A 22,497-nucleotide genomic window follows, 5' to 3' on the forward strand; every position below is an offset into this window, starting at 1 on the left:
CACAATCACCTCCATTTAGAGTCATAGAGATATACAGCGTGGAAACAGACCATTCAGTCCAACTCGTTCATGCCGACCAGATATCCTAACTTAATCTAGTCCCTAGGTAGGACTCCAATCAGGGAAGAATTTCCTCCTGGTTCCTATTGACTCCAATTTTAATTGGATTCCTTGCCGCCAGTCTCTGCCAAATACTACCTGATTTTCAAGGGCACTTACTTTTAGTTCACCACTGGGATTCCTCTTTCATCCCATTTGCAATGAGCTATTGCAGTTGGTCATTAAGTGGTCCCTTTGGAGCCTAAATTGAGCATCAGTGGGTAAGTTTTTTTGTGTAACTACCATTTGTTGGCACTGTCAGTGGTAACTTTCACCACTTTGCTGATGGTTAAGGGGGAGATTGATGGGGTGGTAAATTGATTGATGGGGTTGGGTTAGATTTGACTCTTTTTTTGTGGTCAGGGCAATTTTCCACAATTTTGGTGTGTGAAACAGAAACAGAAATTGCTGGAGAAACTCAGCAGGTCTGGCAGCATCTGTGGAGAGAGAAAGAGTTAGCGTTTTGAATCCAGTGACCCTTCTTCAGGTGTGTCCTTCATTTACAGAACAGAAACTCCCAGACCATCAAAGCAAGGCATTTTTTCAAGTTGATGCAGAAAAGCTGATGTCAAGGAGAGAAGATGAACTTGAGATCTTTCAGAATGAGAGAAAATCCATTGGAACATTAATAAATATGATTGATAAAATTCACGAAACTATTTCAGGTACAGTATTTATCAAAACTGTCTATCTGATAGATGGTTCATGTCATTTTGAGTAATTGATGAACAAAGAAAAGTAGACAACAGATGAATTCTCCCATAGAGTTTATTTAATTAACGTTATCAAAATTTATCAAACAAAAACAAAGTTAAATCTGCTTGTAGTATTTGGTCAAAACATGGGAATAACGAGCAATTACTGAAGTAAATAATAATCAAGGAATAATGTGCATTGCTGTCACTATAAAAGCTGCCCACATTCTACAAATCCTAATGGAAATACGTATTGTTGAGAATTGGTAATGAAAATACTGGCATTTTACTGTGCCAAAATTTTCACTTTGAGAAATGATCATAATGGAGGTCAACCATACTCCTTCTGTTCTGATCTTTTGGAAATCTTATTTTGACACCCCAATGATGGGCTGAATTGCCTCCTTCTGCACTGTATCACTTTATGATTCTCATTGAGAATATCATTATTATTTTTGCACAAAGCTGAAAAGATTCAATTCATTTTTTGGAAGCTTATTATTAACTCCAATCATCCGTATCCTATAAAGTGAAATGAAATTATAATCATTGTTAATTTTAAAATCAAATTGAAGATCTTGAGAGGGTTTCCCACTGAGAAAAACAACTTTCATAAAAGGGACTTGATCCAAGGTGGGCTGCCGTACCTATGACAACATTAGTCATTATTCAGAGCTTATATAAAGTGAAATAGAAGCGAGTAGATTCTGTTAGTTCAGATGCATAAATGGCAATAACATCAGTTAAGATCAGTTTTTCTTTGGCAATAATAACTAAGGTCAACTGTTTCCCTCAAGCTTTGGATTAATGGGTCAGAATTTTTCAGAGACAGACTTGTGCCACAGCCTCAAAGGATGCAGGTTGACAGGCTCAATACCTGGTTATTTGAAAGGAATGGATATCAAGAGGTTTTCAAACAAACCTTCACATGTAAGACCTTACACAGGGGTTCCTGATTTATAACCGTTGACTTATGAACACTCAAAGTTATGAATGCAATCCCAAAAGGGGTGTATTTTAAAGATTTAAGTTGCAAACATTTCCTGTACTTACAAATGGCAGCTTTATATTGTCCTGTGTTGTGTCCCAACTGGCACACAATTGTGAACAGACTCAGCAACGGGGCCCGTTCCATCAAAGGGAACTGGCTGTAGTTTAAAGAACACAAAGACAATAATACAGGAAATTGAAATATCTTTTAATTAAATAATTAACACTTTCTGTCAAAATATTTCACAAGTTTTATTACTGTAACTTCACTGTTAATAATTACTGGGTTGGAAAATATACATTCTGTTTTATAAGTATCTGTTTAAGGGTCTTCCATCAATTTTAAATTCTGATCTATAGTTTTCAATTTTATTGTTTAAATTGAATTTTCCAAATTAAAATAGTGGTTTGTCAAATCTAAATATTTTCAACGCTCTCTATATATTGCAGAATTGATTTTTTTTTCTAAAGAAATACCCATCTATGCTTCCTTTATAGTCACTGATATCAGTCCCCTTGAAGAAAAACACAAGGCCAATATCCAATCCATGAGATTCGATGAGCTCATTGAAACAAAACCCTGGACAGCTGAAGAAATTGAAAGTCAAGCTATTTGTAATGTTAAATATTTCGTCCTGAGCAGTGCTGTTAAAGACATGGCAATGACAATGCATCAGCTCAAAGATAGCATGGTTCTTCAAAAGTGCTGGCTACGAGCCACTTCAGTGCCCACTTATAAAGAAAGTACGTTGGAGGATCTTTGCACTGGGATCTGGAGCTGCTGCTGGACTGATTACAAAGGGCTATGCAGTAAAACTGACAAGGGCACCATAACATTCCAGGAGATTGACTGGATGTTTTCTGATCAAAGAGAGAAATCTGATGAAATTAGGAATGAGCTAGCCATCATGTTCAAAATGGTAAAAGAAAGCGATTTGCCTGATAAAAAGCTTGAGCAGATTCAACAGTATTTTCAACTTCACTCAGCTATTGACTCTGCGCGAGTACTTCAAGACATCGTGAGGGAGCTAAACCTGCAGGGAGACTTCAGAAAAATTCAGAATTTGACAAAAGTAGTAAGTATATAATACTTTGTAGGTTAGTAATGTATTGGCATCTGGTTCCTGGTAAATGAACATTTCTAAAGCAAATCAAATCTTGGACTGGCTGTTGACTTTGCTACTTACTAGCTATTAGTGTTGTTCTTTGGCTTTCTGTTTTGATGTATTGGGAAGGGGAATTTTTTTCTACTGTTTCTTAGATTAATGATAGCTGTGACGTTGTCTGATATCTGAGTTTTATAAATACTGATATGACTAATGTAATAGCTGGAAAAACACATTAAATGTGAGCCATAGTAACAATACGGTGGTCATGCGGACATTTTGGAGTTATTATAAGGAAGCAATCAAATGCTGATAGAGAATGCCTGCAGCATTTGTCCTAAATGGTTGAATTATGGCCAAATATTCTTCCCCACTTACAGGAAGAAAGTAAAAATAGCTCTTGCTTATTTAATGATGATAAAGGGAAGCAAATTATCATCAGTAAATAGCTTGTTCGCTTCTACAAATATAATAACAGACATTCACGAATGATTCCATGTTGATTACATAGTGGAGTTTATCATGAAACTTTACATCCTTCAGTCAGTATCAGGTACTTTTTCTTACTTTTTATTCAGACTGAACACTCTTTCAAGAAACAGTCTCTCGAATATATTGACAGAGACTTAATTGAGACCAAAAAGCTACTGGTGAAAATCACTCCAGAATGCAGAGAGTGTTTACAGGAATTTATTCAAAAGCAGCCATTTGTAAACTGGGTAAAAGATGCTTTGACAAGTAAGTAGAAATACAATGATGCAATCCCTGTATTTAATTCTAGAATTCCTTTTGTTACTCTGGGCAGATTTTGAAACATGTTTAATGGTTCTATATTCCTGTTGCCCTCATCCTTTGTGTCTTCTGCTTTCACTCAGACTTAAGGGAGGTCAAAGTGTTTGTGGACCTGGCATCCATATCAGCTGGAGAAAATGACATGGAAATTGATCGTGTCGCCTGTTTCCATGACGCTGTGATGGGATATTCTCCCTTAATTTATGAACTGCAGCAAAACACAGATTTTGAAGAGTTGAAGACTGCTGTATATAAAATCCAGAAGGCACTTAAGAGTGATCCTAAACTTTCCCAAAAACTGGTGAGAAGCTTAAAATGTTTTAATTCTGAGCAGCATGCTCGTTGCAAGTGTGCAAAATTACTTTAGTTTTCACTTCAGTTCTGAAACTGCTGAAACCAAATGACGTTCTAAGCTCCAAATTTTAATTTCTTTATTCCATTAGAGAGATTCTGCCCGTTACTTGGAATGGCTGATAACCTTGAGGGAAAGTCATGGATCTGTAGAGACCTCCTCCCTGTCGTTAGCAACAGCCATCAATCATAAAGGAGTTTATGTTGTGGGCAGCATTCTTGAACCACTTGATGAAAAGGTACTTGCATTTAAATAGATGGTTAGTCAAACCAAAATTAAGAGAAAGCTGTGGTGATGTATCACTGGTCACAGAGTGAAGTTGGTTGGGTGGGCTTAGGTTGGGGCTGGAGTCAATGATCCTCGGGTGAGGTTGGGTTAGGTTTTTGTGGGATAAGCTTTCGTATGGTTGTTGGAAATCAAAGTTTTAGTGACAAACACTGAGCACTCAAGATGGATCACAGGCCAAAGGTAAAGCAAAAATTCCAATTTTATGTCCATGCAGTGTATTTTTAGACTCAGCTCTATAAGATCTTTTGAATCTGCGTGAGTTTATTTCCTTTCCCACATCAGCTACTACATCAAAGTAAATATCACACAATCAAATTTCTGATAAGGTTCTCATCACCCAAAGTTCTACATATGTATCACTGAAGATGGCAACATAATCTCTCTGTTATTTGATGGTTTGTTTTTAATTTGATTCTTGCATGAGTATTATTTTTATTTTTGGGGCGCTAATGGCAAAGACGACATCTCCTGTCCGTTTGTAAATGTCCTTGAACTGAGTGGAGTGTTAGGCTATTTCAAAGGCTAGAGAAGAATCAACCACATTGTTGTGGATCCACATTTAGGCAAGTCTAGGTAAGATCTCCTTTCCTAAAGAGCATTAGTGAAGCAGACGGAGAATCCACGATGGGCCAAGATCACAAGATAATTGACCCTCCTGTCATCATTCTCAGTTACATAGACAGAATCGCCCAACTAAAGACAGCATAGTTACAAGAGACCTAGATACATATTGCATTGCACAAAGCTCGATTACTTAAATACAAATGGAAAGCATTAACAACTGCACCTCCAAAGCATGTTTATATAGGCTCTTAATTATACGAATAAAATCTATTTTCTTAAAGTGTATATTTAAAACCAAAATTCACTATGAAATGTCCATGTTTGATCATGTTCAACAGAAGATGAGCTGTTTTACCTAATTTTATTTGTAGCTGTCACTTGAAAGAGTCCTTCACCTGGCCCTTTATGATGAGCGCACTGACGAATGGAAGATGTACACCCTGAAGGAACTAAAAGAATTGCAGAACAAACTAATGCTGATGTCAGGAAAAAGAGAATGTGGGAAAGAGGAAGTTGCCAGATTCATGGAGGTAACTTAATAAAATAGTATGGCCTTGAACTTGAAAACAAACCTAAAAATGCTTCATTATATGAAGACAGTTTACTTCTGGGACTGCAGTGGGGCCTAGTATGTGAAAAGAAGGGGCCCCAGGGAACAAGTGAGTGAGACAGGCTCCTCTGAGTCAGCTGCTCCTGTGAAGTGGGGCTGGGAATGGATCATTGGGAGCCATGGGGGAGCATGTTCCAGTGGGGTGGAACTTGCTGCAATCATGGTTTTCTGTCCACGTGGTGTATGGTTCCCTCTTGAGCTGGTAAAAATACCAGCATCAATGGGGTAACATCCTTAACTAATTCAAAAGTGACCGCTTGATGGCTTCAATTGGCCTTTGAGTGGGAAGGTCAATCTTGACTTCCCCTGTGCCTGATTTGATTGGGGGAGTCAGGAAGACATGGCCTGTCAACCCTGCACATTCTCACCTGATTATGGGCTCCTCCCCGCCTTCCCTCCTGCTCTTGTGGGAGAATTAAGCTCAAGGATCAGGCTTGGTGTAGAATGCTACTTCCTCACGCTGACTCGCAAGACAACAAACTTCATTGAGTTATCAGTCATGAAATACTTGAAAATAATGTTTGCAAAAATGGACAGAGAAAACGTACCAATAAAAGTAACCAATATTTGTGTATAATCATTTGATACTTCAAAAGAAACCGACAGCAACGTGTTTTTCGTGTACAAAATGTCTGCACATACAGCTTCTTCATTTATAGTATTGTATCAGTGTAAAATTCGCTTGGAACACCAATCATAGTTTTAAAATTTACACAGCATTTAAATAGTTATTACAACTTTTTGTACTTGCAGTTGTAGATTTAAAAAAGTTAAGTCCTAAATGGACAGCTGTAATTAGCTGGACCCCTTATTTAGTCCGGTACTTATAGACTTGAACATGTTTACTTTCAACAGAATTTTAACAATGTCCAGCGACTTGGAAAAGCATTTATTGAATTGTACTCATCTGGAAACATGCTTTATAGAAACTGGAGGGCACGTGTGCATTGCAGTAAAGAGAGCGATGTCTGCATGACGATGGACTTTAAAGTAAAGGATATTGGACCCCTGAATGTATGTGGTGATCTCTCAGAGCAACTCCCGCTATTGTGCAGAGCACTTGAAAAATGCCTTCAGGAGTGGCATCAGTTTATTGAGAAGAGCCGAGCAAAGTACTACCATCTGAATTACTACACAGCAGAACAGGTAGTGTATCTGTGTTCAGGACTGGGAGGCTTTGCTGCTGGGAAGCCTTTGTGTGAGCAGCTGGTGACAATGTTATCATTCATTAAACCTGACTGCACAGTGAATGACATCAGAAGGGCAATGCCTCGGCTAATTGATTTGAGTGAGACTTTTGAAGATGAGGAGTCGGATGACTTTGAGCTGGAAACTGAAGAGAGTGAGAGTGAGGAGGTTGGTATGGATTCGATAGAAATTGATCTGCCAACTGCAAGTTCACTGCAGTACATCACAGAAAGAGTTTATGCTCCAACACCTACTCATGACCATCATGAGGAACATGATAATGAATTAACAGAGTCCCAGTATACTGAACCCTCTGAATTCCAGCACACAGAACCTGCCCGGTTCCAACAGATTGAATCTTCAGAATTTGTCTGTGAGGAAATTCCTGATGCTGATGTATTAAAAACAGCTTTCGAAAAGGAAGAGGCAAATCTTTCTGAGGCAATTACACTACTCTGGAACAAGTTTATGGAAAACATGGCCACTTTTTTAATTAACCATTTGGATATATTTGCTTTCGGTGAATTACTTGGCTGCCTGTCTCGTATGAATGAAGCAACAATAAGCAGGCAGCTTCCTCCATCTCTGCGTCATGGAAGACCAAATCTCATAGTGTGTGCACAGCCTGAGATCTTTAAGGCCGCATTATGCCTCTACATGCAAACTCAAGGACAACCTCTGCCGACGTATGATGAAGTACTTCTTTGCTCTGAAGAAACAACTAACGAAGAAGTAGAACTATTCTTACGAAGGGCGTTGAGCGAAGGGTCTCATGAACAGAAAATCTATACAGTGATTCATGCCGATTGCCTAAGTTATGAAACAGGTGTCAGATTTGGAGAACTGTTTGAGGAATTACTGTGTCAATGTAAACCAGACTATCAGTTTGTTGCAATCTGCGATACTAAACGCCAGCATTGCTATGTCCCATCATATCTCAGTCATTACAAAGTACCTGCAGGACTGAATATTAAAACAGAAGCCATTCAGCAATATTTGGAACAGCATTTCACTGTCCCCCTGGGGCAGATCTCTGCAGCCAATGTATTCCTTGACCGACTTTCAGTCAGAGTTGTATCATCAAAAAGACCTGGAGTGGGTAGGTACCAAAGTCTGTCCTTCTTAACTTAGCTTTGTATTCCATCAATATTCTGGGATTGAGAAGCACACCCAATATTTTTGTGTGCAGGGTAACAAGAGAGAGGGGAGTGAAGATGGATAAACCTGAGATGTGGGGCAGTAGGATGAGGGAGATTTAACAGAACTAGCTCTAAGGTAGAAGACAGAGGGGGGTGGTGGAGGGTTGTTTTTCAGACTGGAGAGCTGTGATCAGTGGAATGCCACAAGGATCGATGCTGGGTCCACTATATTTTGTCACTTATATAAGTGATTTGGATATGAACATAGGAGGTATAGTTAGTAAGTTTGCAGATGGCATCAAAATTGAAAATGTAGTGGACAGCGAAGAAAGTTACCTCAGATTACAATGGGTTCTTGATCAGATGGGCCAATGGGCTGAGGAGTAGCAGATGGAGTTTAATTCAGATAAATGCAAGGTGCTGCATTTTGGGAGAGCAAATCTTAGCAGGACTTATACACTTAATGGTACAGACCCAGGGAGTGTTGCTGAACAGAGAGACCTGGAGCGCAGGTTCATAGCTCCTTGAAAGTAGAGTCGCAGGTAGATAGGATAGTGAAGAAGGTGTTTGGTATGCTTTCCTTTATTGGTCAGAGCATTGAGTATTGGAGTTAGGATATCATATTGTGGTTGTACAGGACGTTGGTTAGCCCACTTTTGGAATATTGCGTGCAATTCTGGTCTCCTCCCTGTCAGAAGGATGTTGAAAGGGTTCAGCAAAGATTTATAAGCATGTTGCCAGTGTTGAAGGATTTGAGCTATAGGGAGAGGTTGAATAGGCTAGGGCTGTTTTCCCTGGAGCATTGAAGACTGAGGGGTGACCTCATAGAGGTTTATAAAATCATGAGGGACATGGATAGAATAAATAGACAAAGATTTTTCACTGGAGTGGGAGAGTCCAGAACTAGAGGGCATAGTATGAGTGTGAGACGAGAAAGATATAAAAGAGAATTAAGGGGCAACTTTTTCATGCAGAGAATGGTGCGTGTATGGAATGAGCTGCCAGAGAAAGTGGTGGAGGCTGGTACAATAACAACATTTAAAAGGCATCTGGATGGGGTAAATGAATAGGAAGGGTTTGGAGGGATATGGGCCAAGTGCTGGCAGGTGGGACTAGCTTAGGTTGGTATATCTGGTCCGAATGGATGAGTTGGACTGAGGGTCTGCTTCTGTGCTGTTCATCTCTATGACTCGATAATTTGGCAAAAAAGAATTATTTGGAAGTTGATTTTTCTCTCGTTTCCCCATTCTTTAATACTGATTAACTTAAATTTCCCTGAACCACCATTAATAAACCTCATGGGTCATCATGGCATCAGATTAATAAACTTTCCACTTTTGAACAGAATTTCAGACCAGCAGGAACCCCAGTGACAGCTGTCTAACTAATTTTGAGATTTGTTTCTTAACAGGAAAGTCACTCTACATCGAACGGTTAAATGAGAAGCTTTTACAGCGCAGTGTTAGAAAATGCAGTGCCCTGAAGAGAATTCGATTAATTGAACCTACAGTTGATGAAAATCGGATTGTCCAAATGCTGCACGCTTCTTCCGATCCCTACGATCTTCGACAGCCAATGATATTCCATATTGACGTATCGCCTGTAAGTCATCATCAACATTCATGGCCATGATGTAAATGGGGTGGGTGTGGGGCTCTGAGGAGACAAAGCTGGGTATGCACAGGCCAAACCAAGTTTGGAATGGGTAATTGGCTTGCATTTTCTTTTTTAACTGCTACCCTGACTTAACCAGCACCCACTTTCCACCTGGGTGAACTAACTTAAAATTAGTGCCTCATTCCTGACAAAAATGAGGTCAGTTTTTAGCAGGTACTTTTCTCCCTGAAAATGAAATTTGTACCTGTTCTGTAAAACCTTTCTACATCTCTAAAACCTATGGAAGACTGCCCTTTTTACAAAATTGATCAGCTGCTTTCTAATCTTGGCCATCTTAATCAAATTTTTTTGAGCCAACGTTTTCTGTCAGATTCTATATCTGCAACCAACTCCTGCTGTCTGATGTCCGTTCAGTCCAAGAGTGAGAAAATGTGATTTCTCAGATACTTAATAGGCTAGCCTCCTATGCTTAAAGTTTTACAAGAAACATTCATGTAAGGTCAACATCTGGGGACTTCTGGTTGTCCACCAATTTCCATTGCTCTCTGTCAAAGATGGAAGATGAGGTAGACAAGCAGGTGGCTGAAAGAATGCAGCAAGCCAGGCAGCATCAGGAGGTGGATTTGTCGACGTGCTGAAGAAGGGTTACATCCGAAACATCGACTTCTCCACCTCCTGATGCTGGCTGGCTCGCTGTGTTCTTCCAGCCTCCTGCTTGACTACCTTGGATTCCAGCATTTTCACTTTTATTTTAATCTGTAAAGATGGAAGATGGTACAGGCTGTATACACAGGGTGTTTTCCATAGCAGAAGCATTGCATAAACATTACTCTCTTTCTGAAAAATATCAGGTATTTTTAAAGAGCCAGTTGTTCTTTCAAAATATGAAGTTGATCTTATCCAGAACTCGGCTTTGTTTTGTGCCATTGCTTATGTTAATCTTCACAACTCTTTTCTTTTTGTAAGGTAAGGAAAAGATTGGAAGAATTCCTTTTCAAGATCCTAATTCTAGGATTCCTGAAGGACAGTCGGGGAAGGATCTGGAAACGCAGCATGACTCATCTGTATATTGTGGAACATCTGGATGTCAATGAGTTCCTTTATAAACAATCAGCTCAGCAGGTTATTTATACTACAGTACTTTCAAAGAGTGATATCTCTTAAGGTTTAACACACGCAATTTCTATCCTTGATGTGCATGTTATACGGTAGATACTTATTTGCAATGGGTTTATACTTGTGTACAAATAATGTATTTGAGCATATTAAGCATGTACATCTAAATATGCCAATTGAAAGCTCCATATAATGGTGAGACAGCGCAATTTTAAATGTTTTCTGTTGCAATACTTAACACATTGTTCTTCTGGTGACTTGTAACTGGCCATCAGTTCAAACATTTTCAAATTATACAAGACCTGTACCTGAATTAATTACACTCTTATCGAAAGAAACCAACACAAAGATTGGATTATTATAAATAAAAAGAAATGAAACCTAAGCTGATGTAACTGAACAATAACTTTTTCCAAAATGTAATTCTGAATGATCAAGCGGAATGATTCCAAGTAACATTACTATTGCAGAAGACATACCTCTGACTGAAAGTTGGCTTTGTCAGATTGGAATACTTTTAATTATTGTGATGATCATTCACTGAAAAATAGTGCACAAGGATGCAAATTTCCTTTAACAATAAAATAGGAGTTTATTGCATTAAAAAAAGTAAAAATAAAACAAAAGGGAGATGAATAAAAGAAACCAAACTACCTAAAAATAGAATGCAGATTAAAAGATCATAAAATATACATCAAAATGTATATTTGTACATCAATCTCATCTATTCCCTAAAACCACCACTTTACAGTGAGTGAAATTCACAGAAATGATCTTTTTATAGCAAATCTTCAGGTTTGACTAAACTCCTTCCACCTGCTTTCATCCGGTTCTGTGATTGTTATTTTGTCTACACTAACAACTAGAAAAGCTTCTTTTTGTAATACAAAGGATGCAACTGTAAGGAAAATAAATCCTCTCTTTAAGTAATACTTTGTTCAAATCTTGTTTTTTTCTTTATGCAGGCAAGCGTGGGACTTCTAGGTATCCTACCCACTATTCACTGCAGACCACCAAGAGAAGTTCGTCAGCTTGAACTAAAAAAGCGCCAAGGCACCCACCTTAATATTTTAGATCCATTGATGGATGAAGATATATTTGTCAGTGAAGCCTATCAGAGACCCTACCAATATCTCCATAGGTTCAGTGTGCATAAGGACATTGATGCATTCTCATATCAGAAGTATAGTGTTGAAGGAAATCCAGCTGGATGCCTAACTTTACTCCTACAATACTGTGGACTAAGGGATCCTTCCTGGGCAGAGTTGAGAAACTTTTCTTGGTTTCTGAACCTTCAGCTAAAAAACTGTGAGCAGTCAGTGTTTTGTAAACCTTTGTTTGTGGGAGATACCCTGATTGGTTTTAAAAACTTCATTGTTGAGTTCATGATCCTCATGGCTCAAGACTTTGCAACGCCCGCTATGAACATTTCGGATGAAAGCCCCGCTTTCTCACCTTTCCAAGCAGAGGAAGACCTGCTTCCGTTCTTGATCCGGAAAAGATGGGAAAACAACCCTCACCCGTACATCTTTTTCAATGCTGATCACTTGTCCATGACTTTCCTTGGTTTTCATTTAAGAAGCGTTGGAAAGCGAGTTGATGCTGTGGATCATCGGACTGGCGAGGTTCTGAAAGGGAGCGTCATGTCTCCACAGCTTGTAAATGGGCTTAGCATGCAGAGAATACGGTTCAATGAAGATATTGATAATCTTCCCAGAGAAGAGAAAATCCGAAAGCTTTGCCTTGTACTTGGGGTTGAAAAAGCAATAGATCCGGATGAGACTTATGAACTAACTGCAGACAACATGATGAAAATGTTGGCCATCCACATGCGCTTTAGATGTGAAATTCCTGTCATCATCATGGGGGAGACTGGCTGTGGGAAGACAAGACTGATTAGGTTTCTTTGTGACCTCCAGAAAGGGAAGCATAAGACAGAAACTTTGAAACTGGTTAAGGTACATGGAGGCACAACAGCTGAGATGATCTATGCAAAAATTGGAGAAGCAGAGAAGCTTGCCCGAGTCAACAAGGCCAAGTATGGCTTGGAGACGGTCCTGTTCTTTGATGAAGCCAACACCACGGAAGCTATCCATGCCATTAAAGAAGTCCTCTGTGATAAAACAGTTCAAGGTAAAGCAATGAAAAGCAACACTGGTTTAAAAATAATTGCAGCTTGCAATCCCTACAGAAGACATTCGGAAACTATGATCAAACGTCTGGAAATGGCTGGGTTGGGATATCGAGTTAAAGTTGAAGAGACTGAAGATAAGCTGGGGAAAATACCTCTGAGGCAGCTAGTTTACAGGGTGCAGCCACTACCGCCAAGTATGATCCCACTTGTATGGGACTTTGGTCAGCTGAGTGACAAAGCTGAGTTGGCTTACACGAACCAGATCGTGCGGAGATACATCCGAAACCATAAACTTCCTTTTCTGCATGCAGAAATCATAATGCAAGTTCTAGCAGCCTCACAGACATTCATGAGGCAAAAGAAAGATGAGTGCAGCTTTGTGAGCTTGCGAGATGTGGAACGATGCATGAAAGTCCTGGTGTGGTTTTATGAACACAGAGAAAGTCTATTTGACTACCCAAGTCCAAATACAAATATGTTACAGGCTCTGATGTCAGTACTAGGAGTCTGTTACTATCCTTCCCTGTCGTGCAAGGCAGAGTATTTAGAAACTATATGCAAATTTTTCCCTGAGCCTTATAATTCAGTGAGTAAAATCCATGATCAAATTGTCCACTGCCAAAATGTTTTCATGAAAAACATAAACACGCGGGAAACAATAGCTAAAAATGAGGCCTTAAATGAGAACGTTTTCTTAATGGTCATTTGCATTGAACTGAGGATCCCACTATTCCTTGTTGGTAAACCTGGCAGTTCAAAGTCCTTAGCAAAAACAGTTGTGTTAGATGCGATGCAGGGACAATCTGCTCACTGTGAGCTGTTCAAGAAGCTGAAACAGGTCCACATGGTGTCTTTTCAATGTAGCCCCCACTCAACAGCAGATGGGATCATCAACACGTTCAAACAATGCGCACGTTTTCAGCAGGGCAAAAACCTGGATGAGTATGTTTCCGTGGTGGTCTTAGATGAAATCGGCTTGGCTGAAGACTCACCACAGATGCCTTTGAAAACTCTTCACCCATTGTTGGAAGATGGTTGCATTGATGACGACAATCCAGTCCCTCACAAGAAAGTAGGCTTCATCGGAATTTCAAACTGGGCCTTGGATCCTGCCAAAATGAACCGTGGGATTTTTGTTTCTCGATTGGATCCATGTGAGGACGAGCTCATTGAGACAGCCAAAGGAATATGTTCATCTGACCCTGCTTTACTACAAAAGGTGCGACATCTCTTTCCCACCTTTGCGAAAGCCTATCTAGAAGTTTGTAAAAATGAAGACGGGCAGTTTTTTGGACTCCGTGACTACTACAGCCTTGTAAAGATGGTTTTTATCACAGCGAAGGAGACAAAGAGTGATCCAACAGAGCAACAGTTGGCTGACACCATCTTTCGGAATTTCAGTGGTAAAGATGACTTTAATCCACTTGAAATTTTTCTGCCTAATTTAGAATCTCTTCCTCAAATAAGCACACTGGAGATGGTGAAGAAAAATATCAGAGCAGACTCTAGTGATGGAGAGTGTCGTTATCTACTGCTTCTTACCAAGAATTATGTTGCCCTTCAGATTGTCCTGCAGCATGTTTTTCTTAATCTGGATGACAAGCCTGAGATTATATTCGGGTCCAGTTTTCCAAAAGATCAGGAGTATACACAAATTTGCAGAAATGTAAATCGAGTGAAGACCTGCATGGAGACTGGGAGGACAGTAATCCTTCTGAATTTGAAGAACCTGTATGAGAGCCTTTATGATGCCTTAAATCAGTACTACGTGAATCTTGGGGAATACCAATATGTGGACCTGGGCTTAGGAACACATCGTGTCAAATGCAGAGTGGACAGACAGTTTCGACTCATTGTTATTGAAGACAGGGATGTTGTCTATGAGCAGTTTCCCATTCCTTTGGTCAATAGACTTGAAAAACATAGCCTGGACATGAGTACTGTACTCAACCAACAGCAGAAAAGTATCAACAGACAGTTGGAGCTATGGGTCAAGGAGTTTGTGTCAGTGAAAATGAGTCATGATGGACAACAATATGGATTAATGCTAAACCCTTCAGAAGTGATCATTGGATTCCATACTGATGCATGTGCCAGTGTCCTACTACAAGTTCTGGATACTGCAGACCTGACAAACAGTGATATCTTTGAAGATCCTCGAATTATACTTAAATCAGCAAAAAAGCTTCTTCTAAACTGCGTAACTCCAGATGCCGTGGTTCGTTTAAAACATTCAAAGCTAGCGGATCAGGAAGTCAAGGAGCAATGGGAAGAATACTTTGTTCAACAATGCCATAGGTCACTGAGTAATTATATTCATCACCATCTTGGAAACACAGAAACACGACGGCACAATTTTGTCGAGGTAATAATGTTGAAATGCACACATTTAATATTGTGACTCTAATAGTGTAAAAAAAATTGAAATCCAATTATGGGATCTTAACTATCATGATTTATTGAATAAGCATGAAGCCCTAAGTCAAATGATTGCCGCATCATTTGTTGAGTTTAAGGTGATTACTTGATACAACTTGGTCTGTGGAAGGGAAACACATTTGTGTCTCCCAGAAGTGCATTAGGGCTTTGTTTGGCTGTGCGGAGGTTCTGGCTTGTCCTGAACCTGTTTCGCATGGGCCTATCTCTGCGGTGCTTCAAAATCTGCCCTTTGTTTGTCACAATGAACTTTATTGTGACTTCCATAGTTTCGCATCCCTTAATCCAAAGGGTCTTGCTAGTCAATCATGCATGGTGGCTCAGTGGATAGCACTACTGCCTCACAGCACCTGGTTCCCAGGTTCGACTCCAGCCTCAGACGACTGTCTGTGTGGAGTTTGCACATTCTCCCCGTGTCTGTGTGGGTTTCCTCTCACAGTCCAAAGATGTGTAGGTCAGGTGAATTGGCCAAGCTAAATTGCCCACAGTGCTAGGTGCATTAGTCAGAGGGAAATGGGTCTGTCTGGGTTACTCTTCGGAGGGTCGGTGTGGACTGGTTGGGCCGAAGGGCCTGTTTCCACACCTTTGGGCATCTAATCTAATCATGTTCAGGAGGATTCCTCCAAATGGGGTGTTGTGTTGGAAGGTGGGAAGTAGCTGGACTGAACACATCATTATGACTTCAGCTACCAATCATCATTTGTTTTTAGGGATTTTCTTTTATATTTTGGTAATAAAATTCAAAAACTTAAGCTGGATAGCCAAAGCATGTATCCAAATTGATTGGATTTGATTTATACCTTCAGTTTGTACACCTTTAAATATACAGGTAATGGTAAAGTCCCCATTGTCTGCTCTCTTGTTGGGCTAACCTAGTGGTAGGTTTAACCCAATGGTCACAATGCCTCAGGCAAGAAGACAGGTTGAAAGGAAAGTCCTTCATGGTAACCTCAGCTGGTTCAGGAGGTGAACCTATGTCATTGGTATCACTCTGCATTGCAAACCAGCTATCCAGCCAACTGATTTAACTGACCTTTGGTATTAATACAGGTCAATTTCACCAAACTGTAATTATTGCCTGTTTCATTGTGAAAGATGGCTCTTCATGACACTGTGACTCTTTATGTTCGCTCACTAATGTGAAGGAATAAACATAAACTGTTTCCAGTCAGGGAAAACAAAAAGACTGAAGATTTTCAGGACAAAATTTGAGAAAGAAATGTTGGAAGTTTTGAAGCCATGTAGACTGAATCCCCTCTATTGTTTTAACCAGGCCTGACACTACCTCCTGCGTAAATGCCTATCTGTGTTAACAAGTGCTTAAATTTTGGTCTCCATGCGGTATGACTCTTCGGTCCAACACGTCCATGTCAGCCAGGTTTCATAAACTGAACTTGTCCCATTTGCCTTTGTTGGGCCCATATCCCTGTAAATCTTTCCTATTCATGTCCTTGTCCAAATGTCTTTTAAATGTTGTAATCAAACCTGCCTGTAACACCTCTGACAGTTCATTCTACACTTGCACCATCCTCTGTGTGAAAACATTGCTCCTCAGGTCTCTTTTTAAATCTTTCCCCTCTCACCTTAAATCTAAGCCCTCTAGTTTTGGACTCCTGACCCTCGGGGAAACAAAACCTTGCCTATTCACCTTATCTCTGCCCCTCATGATTTTATACACCTCTATGAGGTCACCCCTCAGCCTCCAATGCTCCAAAGAAAAAAGGTCTCAGCCTATCCTGTTCTCCTTATAACTCAAACCCTCCAGTTCCAGCAGCAACCTTGTAAAAGTTTTCTGCATCCTTTCTAGATTAGCAACATCTTTCCTGTAGCAGGGTGACCAGAATTTTCTGCAGTATTCTAAATGTGGCCTCATCAGCATCTCGTATGGCCACAACATGATGTGCCTTAATAACTCATTTATGAGAAATCAGTGGTGAAAGGAAAGAGCCAATAAGACATACAAACAAGAGTAGGCCATTCAGCCCATCAAGACTGCTCAGTCATTAATTGAGATCACAAAAATGTTAGAGTGCAGAAGGAGTCTATCGGGCCTACACAGGCTCACTAAGTGAGCACCATTACCTAATGCTAACCTCCTGCTTTTTCCCCCACACCCTTGTACACTATTTCTGTCCAAGTCATCATCCACAGCCCTTTTGAATGCCTTTTGAACCTGCCTCTACCATACTGCCATATGCCTCACTGACTGACAACATTTTTCCTCACTTCACTCTTGCTTCTTTTGCAGATCACTTTAAATCTATGCTGTTATTCTTGCCCCTTTTACGAGCAGATCAAAGCTGATCCGATTAATCTTCAAAGAAATCCCAAAGAATTGCGGATGCTGGAAATCTGAAACAAAAACAGACATTGCTGGAAAACCTCAGCAGGTCTGGCAGCATCTGGAGACAAAAAAACTCCAGATTTTGGAATCCAGAGTAGACAGGCAGGAAGCTGGAAGAACACAGCAAGCCAGGCAGCATCAGGAGGAGCAGAAGTCGGCGTTTCAGGTGTAACAGCAGAGTTAACCTTTCCCTTCTTAAGAACAGGTTTAATCCTCACTTCCCTTTCCTACCTTTTTGCCAAAACCCTTGAATCTTTTTCTAATTAAAAAGCTGTCTATGTCAGCCTTGAATATACTGGCTGACCCAGGTTCAATAGCCCTCTCCGGTAAAGAATTCCAGAGATTCACTATCCTCTGACAGAAGAAATTTCTCCTCCTCTCTGTCTTAAAAGGGTGACTGGAGATTCTGAGATGATGCTCTCTGGTCTGAGACTCTTCTACCAAGGGAAACAACTTGCCCACGTCTACTCTGTCCAGCCCCTGAAAATCTTTTGTCTTTCATTAAGGCCGTCTTTCATTCAGTATAAATGTGATGGCATTTTCTATTTATGGTAGCTCAGTGGTTAGCACTGCAGCCTCACAGCACTAGGGAACTGGTTTGATTCCAGCTTTGGGTGACTGATTGTGTGGAGTTAGCATATTCTCCACGTGTCTGTGTGGGTATTTTCTGGTTGCTCCAGTTTCCTCCCACAGTCCAAAGATGTGCAGGTTAGGTTAGGTTAGATTGGCCATGCTAACTTGCTGGAAAAGGAGTTCGCAACCATTTTACTCAGGTGTTCTCCTTGTGTGAAAGACAAAAGGCAGGGAACTGACTCAGGACTGAATTAAATAAACCCTTCTTTAACTCTTTAAGTACCAATATACAATATAAAACATACATTTGTTGCAACATTTATTTCTCACTTCATCTAACATAACTTCAACTTTAGCTGATTTCATTTAGCTTCACTTTATCTTTAAATTAATTCACATTTAGCCCTAACACTTTCATTAACTCTGTTAGTTTGGCTTGAATCCAGTACTACCTTGATTTGAGCGAATTGGCCAACTTTGTTCTCCATGTAGATCTTACCTCATAGTTCTCTGTCTTTTCTGAAGATTTCTTCAGGGTACATGCTTCTCAAATATGGATTCTTCTCAAAAAATTCCTTTGTTCTGTTAGCTTATCTGAAAGTGTGCTCAATTTCCAGAAAGATCTCTGGCACTCAGCCAATGAATTGATCAAAGCCTGATCACATTGTTTGATCCCAGCCAACAGAGTTTCCTAGGAAACAACTCCCAAATGTTTCCCCCCTCCGTCATTTCTGATGAAGAGCTTATGCTCGAAATGTCAACTCTCTGCTCCTCGGATGCTGTCTGACTGGCTGTGCTTTTCCAGCGCCACACTCTTCCACCCAAATGTTTACAGCAAGCCATAAACAATGACATTCCCTTCTCAATATAACTTAGTAGTGGTGCCAGCATAGGAAACTACAGCTCACAACTTGTCCTGGTTGCAGTTTAACTAAGTCAGAATTTAAACTAGTTTGACCAAAATGCCCAGTGTGCTTGATCATAGCTCTTCAACAATCTTGTAGCCATGATGTGGAGGTGCCAGTCTTGGACTGAGATGGACAGAGTTCAAAGACACACAACACCAGGTTATACTCCAACCAGGTTATAGCTACCTGACGAAGGAGCAGCGCTTCGATAGCTTGTACTTCCAAATAAACCTGTTGGGCTTTAATCTAGTGTTGTGTGACTTTTAACTTTGATCTTGTAAGCATTTCTGTAAGCTGGCCACCTGACCACACCAGGGATGTGCAAGCTAGGTAGATTAGCCATGGTAAATATGAGGTTACAGGGGGTCTGGATCTGGGTGGGATGCTCTGTGGAGGGCCAGTACAGACTCAGTGGGCCAAATGGCCTCTTTCTGCATTGTGGGGACTCTATGACTGACCAATTTATTGGCTTCCTGCCACCATTCCCTTCCTGATTCATATCAAATGCAATTTTCACAGTAAAATCAGACACAGAGTGAACAGCCTGAACTCAAGCTGAACGTTGAGCATTGAAAAGGTTGTGGTTGGATACTGTCACACTGACTATAAAATACTACTGTTCCAGGTAACCACATTTTCCAGGCTTCTCACCAAGACAGACGTCAAGGTACTGGTCAAGGAACTTGGTAACAATGTCGAGGAATTTTTTCTTCTGTTCCTGCACCAGTTTGATACAGAATATTCCTTCTGTAAAAAGATAAGGTCAGTCGTCCTTGGTTTGCACAATTGTAGATTACTGCAACAGTGTTCAATAATGTAAAGCTACAATCAAATCCCAGATCTGGGTTGCATCTCCATAATCTTCTGATACTCTTCTGGTCCTGCACCGTCAAGAGGTTGTTGTCCATATACATGGTACGAGAGAAACGCATCAAAGACTAACATATGTTAAACATAATGTGGTGTTGCTGGTGTTGGACTGGGTTAGACAAGGTCAAAGATCGCATGTCACCAGGTTATAGGATTATTTGAAAACACTAGACTTTGGAGCGCTGCTCCTTCATCAGGTGTTAGTGAGAGAGGAAGACCTTAGACGCAGAATTTATAAGGAAAAGGTGAAAGCTTCAGAAAACTCATGTGAATGAATTGAACATGCCTAAGATGGCTCTTAAATCTTTAATCAGTGAGAATGGAGATGCAGGTTTTGATTGATTAATATGGAAATCCCAGAATTTCTGTCAAGTCACTGCCCTGAGACAACTTACGGAGTTATCAGTATACAAACCAAGCTGCAAGACTGGTTCAAGAAGATAGACAGAAAGAGTGGTCACCTGACCTGTACAAGTGCAACAATCCCATGGTTGAATGGCCCCTGGAAGGTTATCTTCTATAGAAAGGATGGTGTTAAACCTGAGACCATGCAGCAAAGATTTACAAGGGTGTTGCCAGGACTGGAGGGTTTCAGCTATAGAGGGAGACTGAATAGGTTAGGGCTTTCTTTCCCCGGAATATTTTAAACTCAGGGGTGACCTTCTGGACGTTTATAAAATCAAACAGGCATGGATAGGGTGAATAGCAAGGTCTTTTTCCTGGGGTACAGGAGTCCATAACTAGAGGGCATGGGTTTCAGATGAGAGTGGAAGATTTCAAAATGACCTGAGGGGTAATTTTGTATAGAATAAGCTTTCAGAGGAAGTGGTGGAGGTGGGTAGAATTACAATGTTTAAAAGGAATCTGGATGGGTATATGAATAGGAAGAGTTTAGAGGAATATGGGCCAAATGCTGGCAAATGATACTAGGTCAGATTGGGTTCTCTGGTCAGCATAGACAAGTTGGACTGAAGGGTTTGTTTCCATGCTGTATGACTCTATGACTCGATCAGAAGTTTGCACAAAGGAAAATGCCTTTGTATGAGTCAGTGTCTCTGGTTAGTAGATGAGGGATGGGAGGAGGGAAAGGAATGGTTTAAATACCCATGATGACCCGAATATGTGATCTCCCTTCAACAACGACTCAGATCCAAGCCTGCTGGATTACTGAGGTCTTTATTTTCATCGACAGGTCCAGAAATGGGTGAAAATTGACCCAGTGCAATTCAGAAAATGTCAACATTTGCTTATCTAGTAAACGATATGTTCTTACCAAATCATTCAAAAATAACACAAAGCGACATCCTCATTGTGCGTTCCAAATCGAAAATGTGTTCATCTTCTTATACCCACAGAGAATCGTTTCAAAACATGAACACTGGCACTCGAGTGTTGCTGATACAGATGGACACCGAAGAGTCTTCCCAAAGTTCAGAGCTGATTGCTTCTGCCAAGTAAGTACAAATGGTTTCACCATCAGGTAGGAACAACAAGGCGTTCGCATTCTGCATGCTGGAGATCTGAAACCAAAACTTAGAACGCTGGAGAAAATCAGCAGGTCTGGCAGTATCTTTATAGAGAAAACACAGTTAACGTTTCAAATCCTTCATCAGAACTGAAGATAGCTGGAGAAAGCTGGAAAGTACGCTAATGACAGAGTGGAGTAGTGGGGGAGAATAGAGTAAATGGAGACGGTGCTCAGGCAAAGAGAAAGGGAGGAAAAGGGGATAGGAAAAACAAATGGATTACTGATGATAAGCCGAAAGAGACACACCATCCCACCCATCCATTCTCTCTCTCTCACTCACACTCACACTCTCACACTCACACACTCACACTCACACACACTCACTCTCTTTCTTGACTATCACTCTCTCTCTCTCACACACACCCTCTCTCTCTCTTTCTCTGGGCGCTATTCCATGTACTCTGTTCTCCACCCTGTCACCAGCATTAATTCCACCCTTCCCCAGCTGTCTTCAGTTCTCACTTTCTCTCCACACATGCTGTCAGACTTGTTGAGTTTCTCCAGGGTTCACACTGCTCCAGAAGGAGTCCTGGTGTGACTGGACACATTGAAACCAAGAGGTTATACAATCCAGAAAGATTGAACAGGCTGGACCACTTTTCTCTAGAAAAGGATTGACCTGCTGAAGATATTTTAACATTGGGAAATTATTTATTAGGGTTTAAGATGTACTTGCAGACAAGACCAGAACCAAGGGCCATAGATATAAAGTTAGTGATTAATAAATACAACTTTGGGTTAAAAGCCTTTACTAGCAAAGAGGCTAGGTTGTGCATCTCACAACCACAAAGCTGAGGTGAATAGCATTCCAGGGAAACTAGATAAACACTTGATGTGGATAGTAATAAAAGGAAATATATGCTGAATGCATATATTCCATATATGCCTTGGTTCAAACACGGACAAAAGAGCCGAATTCCAGAGGTGAGGTGAGAGTGATAGCCCTTGACATCAAGGCCACATTTGACTGAGTATGGCATCATGGGGCCTTGGCAAAACTGGAATCAATGGGTTATCGGGGGCAAACACTCCACCGGTTAGACACATAGCTGGCAAAAAGGAAGATGGTTGTGGTTATGGAGGGCCAGTCATCTTATCTCCAGGACATTTCTGCAGGAGTCCCTCGGGGTAGTGTCCTAGATGCAATA

At 40.5% G+C, this 22,497-nt stretch overlaps 1 protein-coding gene across 2 annotated transcripts in view; it reads left to right on the top strand.

The window, feature by feature from the left end:
- Positions 1-22,497, top strand: part of LOC122562201 (E3 ubiquitin-protein ligase rnf213-alpha-like) — a 156,764-nt gene that overhangs the window by 64,597 nt on the left and 69,670 nt on the right. For both annotated transcript variants that reach the window (XM_043714879.2, XM_043714880.2), the window contains 12 exons: positions 606-764; positions 2,283-2,860; positions 3,469-3,628; positions 3,766-3,983; positions 4,126-4,272; positions 5,258-5,416; positions 6,352-7,783; positions 9,235-9,425; positions 10,407-10,562; positions 11,522-15,055; positions 19,577-19,713; positions 21,177-21,275. In XM_043714879.2, the coding sequence (XP_043570814.2) occupies positions 606-764; positions 2,283-2,860; positions 3,469-3,628; positions 3,766-3,983; positions 4,126-4,272; positions 5,258-5,416; positions 6,352-7,783; positions 9,235-9,425; positions 10,407-10,562; positions 11,522-15,055; positions 19,577-19,713; positions 21,177-21,275 (6,970 nt within the window). The remainder of the gene's footprint in view (positions 1-605; positions 765-2,282; positions 2,861-3,468; positions 3,629-3,765; positions 3,984-4,125; positions 4,273-5,257; positions 5,417-6,351; positions 7,784-9,234; positions 9,426-10,406; positions 10,563-11,521; positions 15,056-19,576; positions 19,714-21,176; positions 21,276-22,497) is intronic.

This window comes from Chiloscyllium plagiosum, unplaced genomic scaffold (assembly GCF_037043375.1).
Source record: "Chiloscyllium plagiosum isolate Xiang-an unplaced genomic scaffold, Cpla_swu_hap1 HiC_scaffold_25, whole genome shotgun sequence".
Lineage (NCBI taxonomy): Eukaryota > Metazoa > Chordata > Chondrichthyes > Orectolobiformes > Hemiscylliidae > Chiloscyllium > Chiloscyllium plagiosum.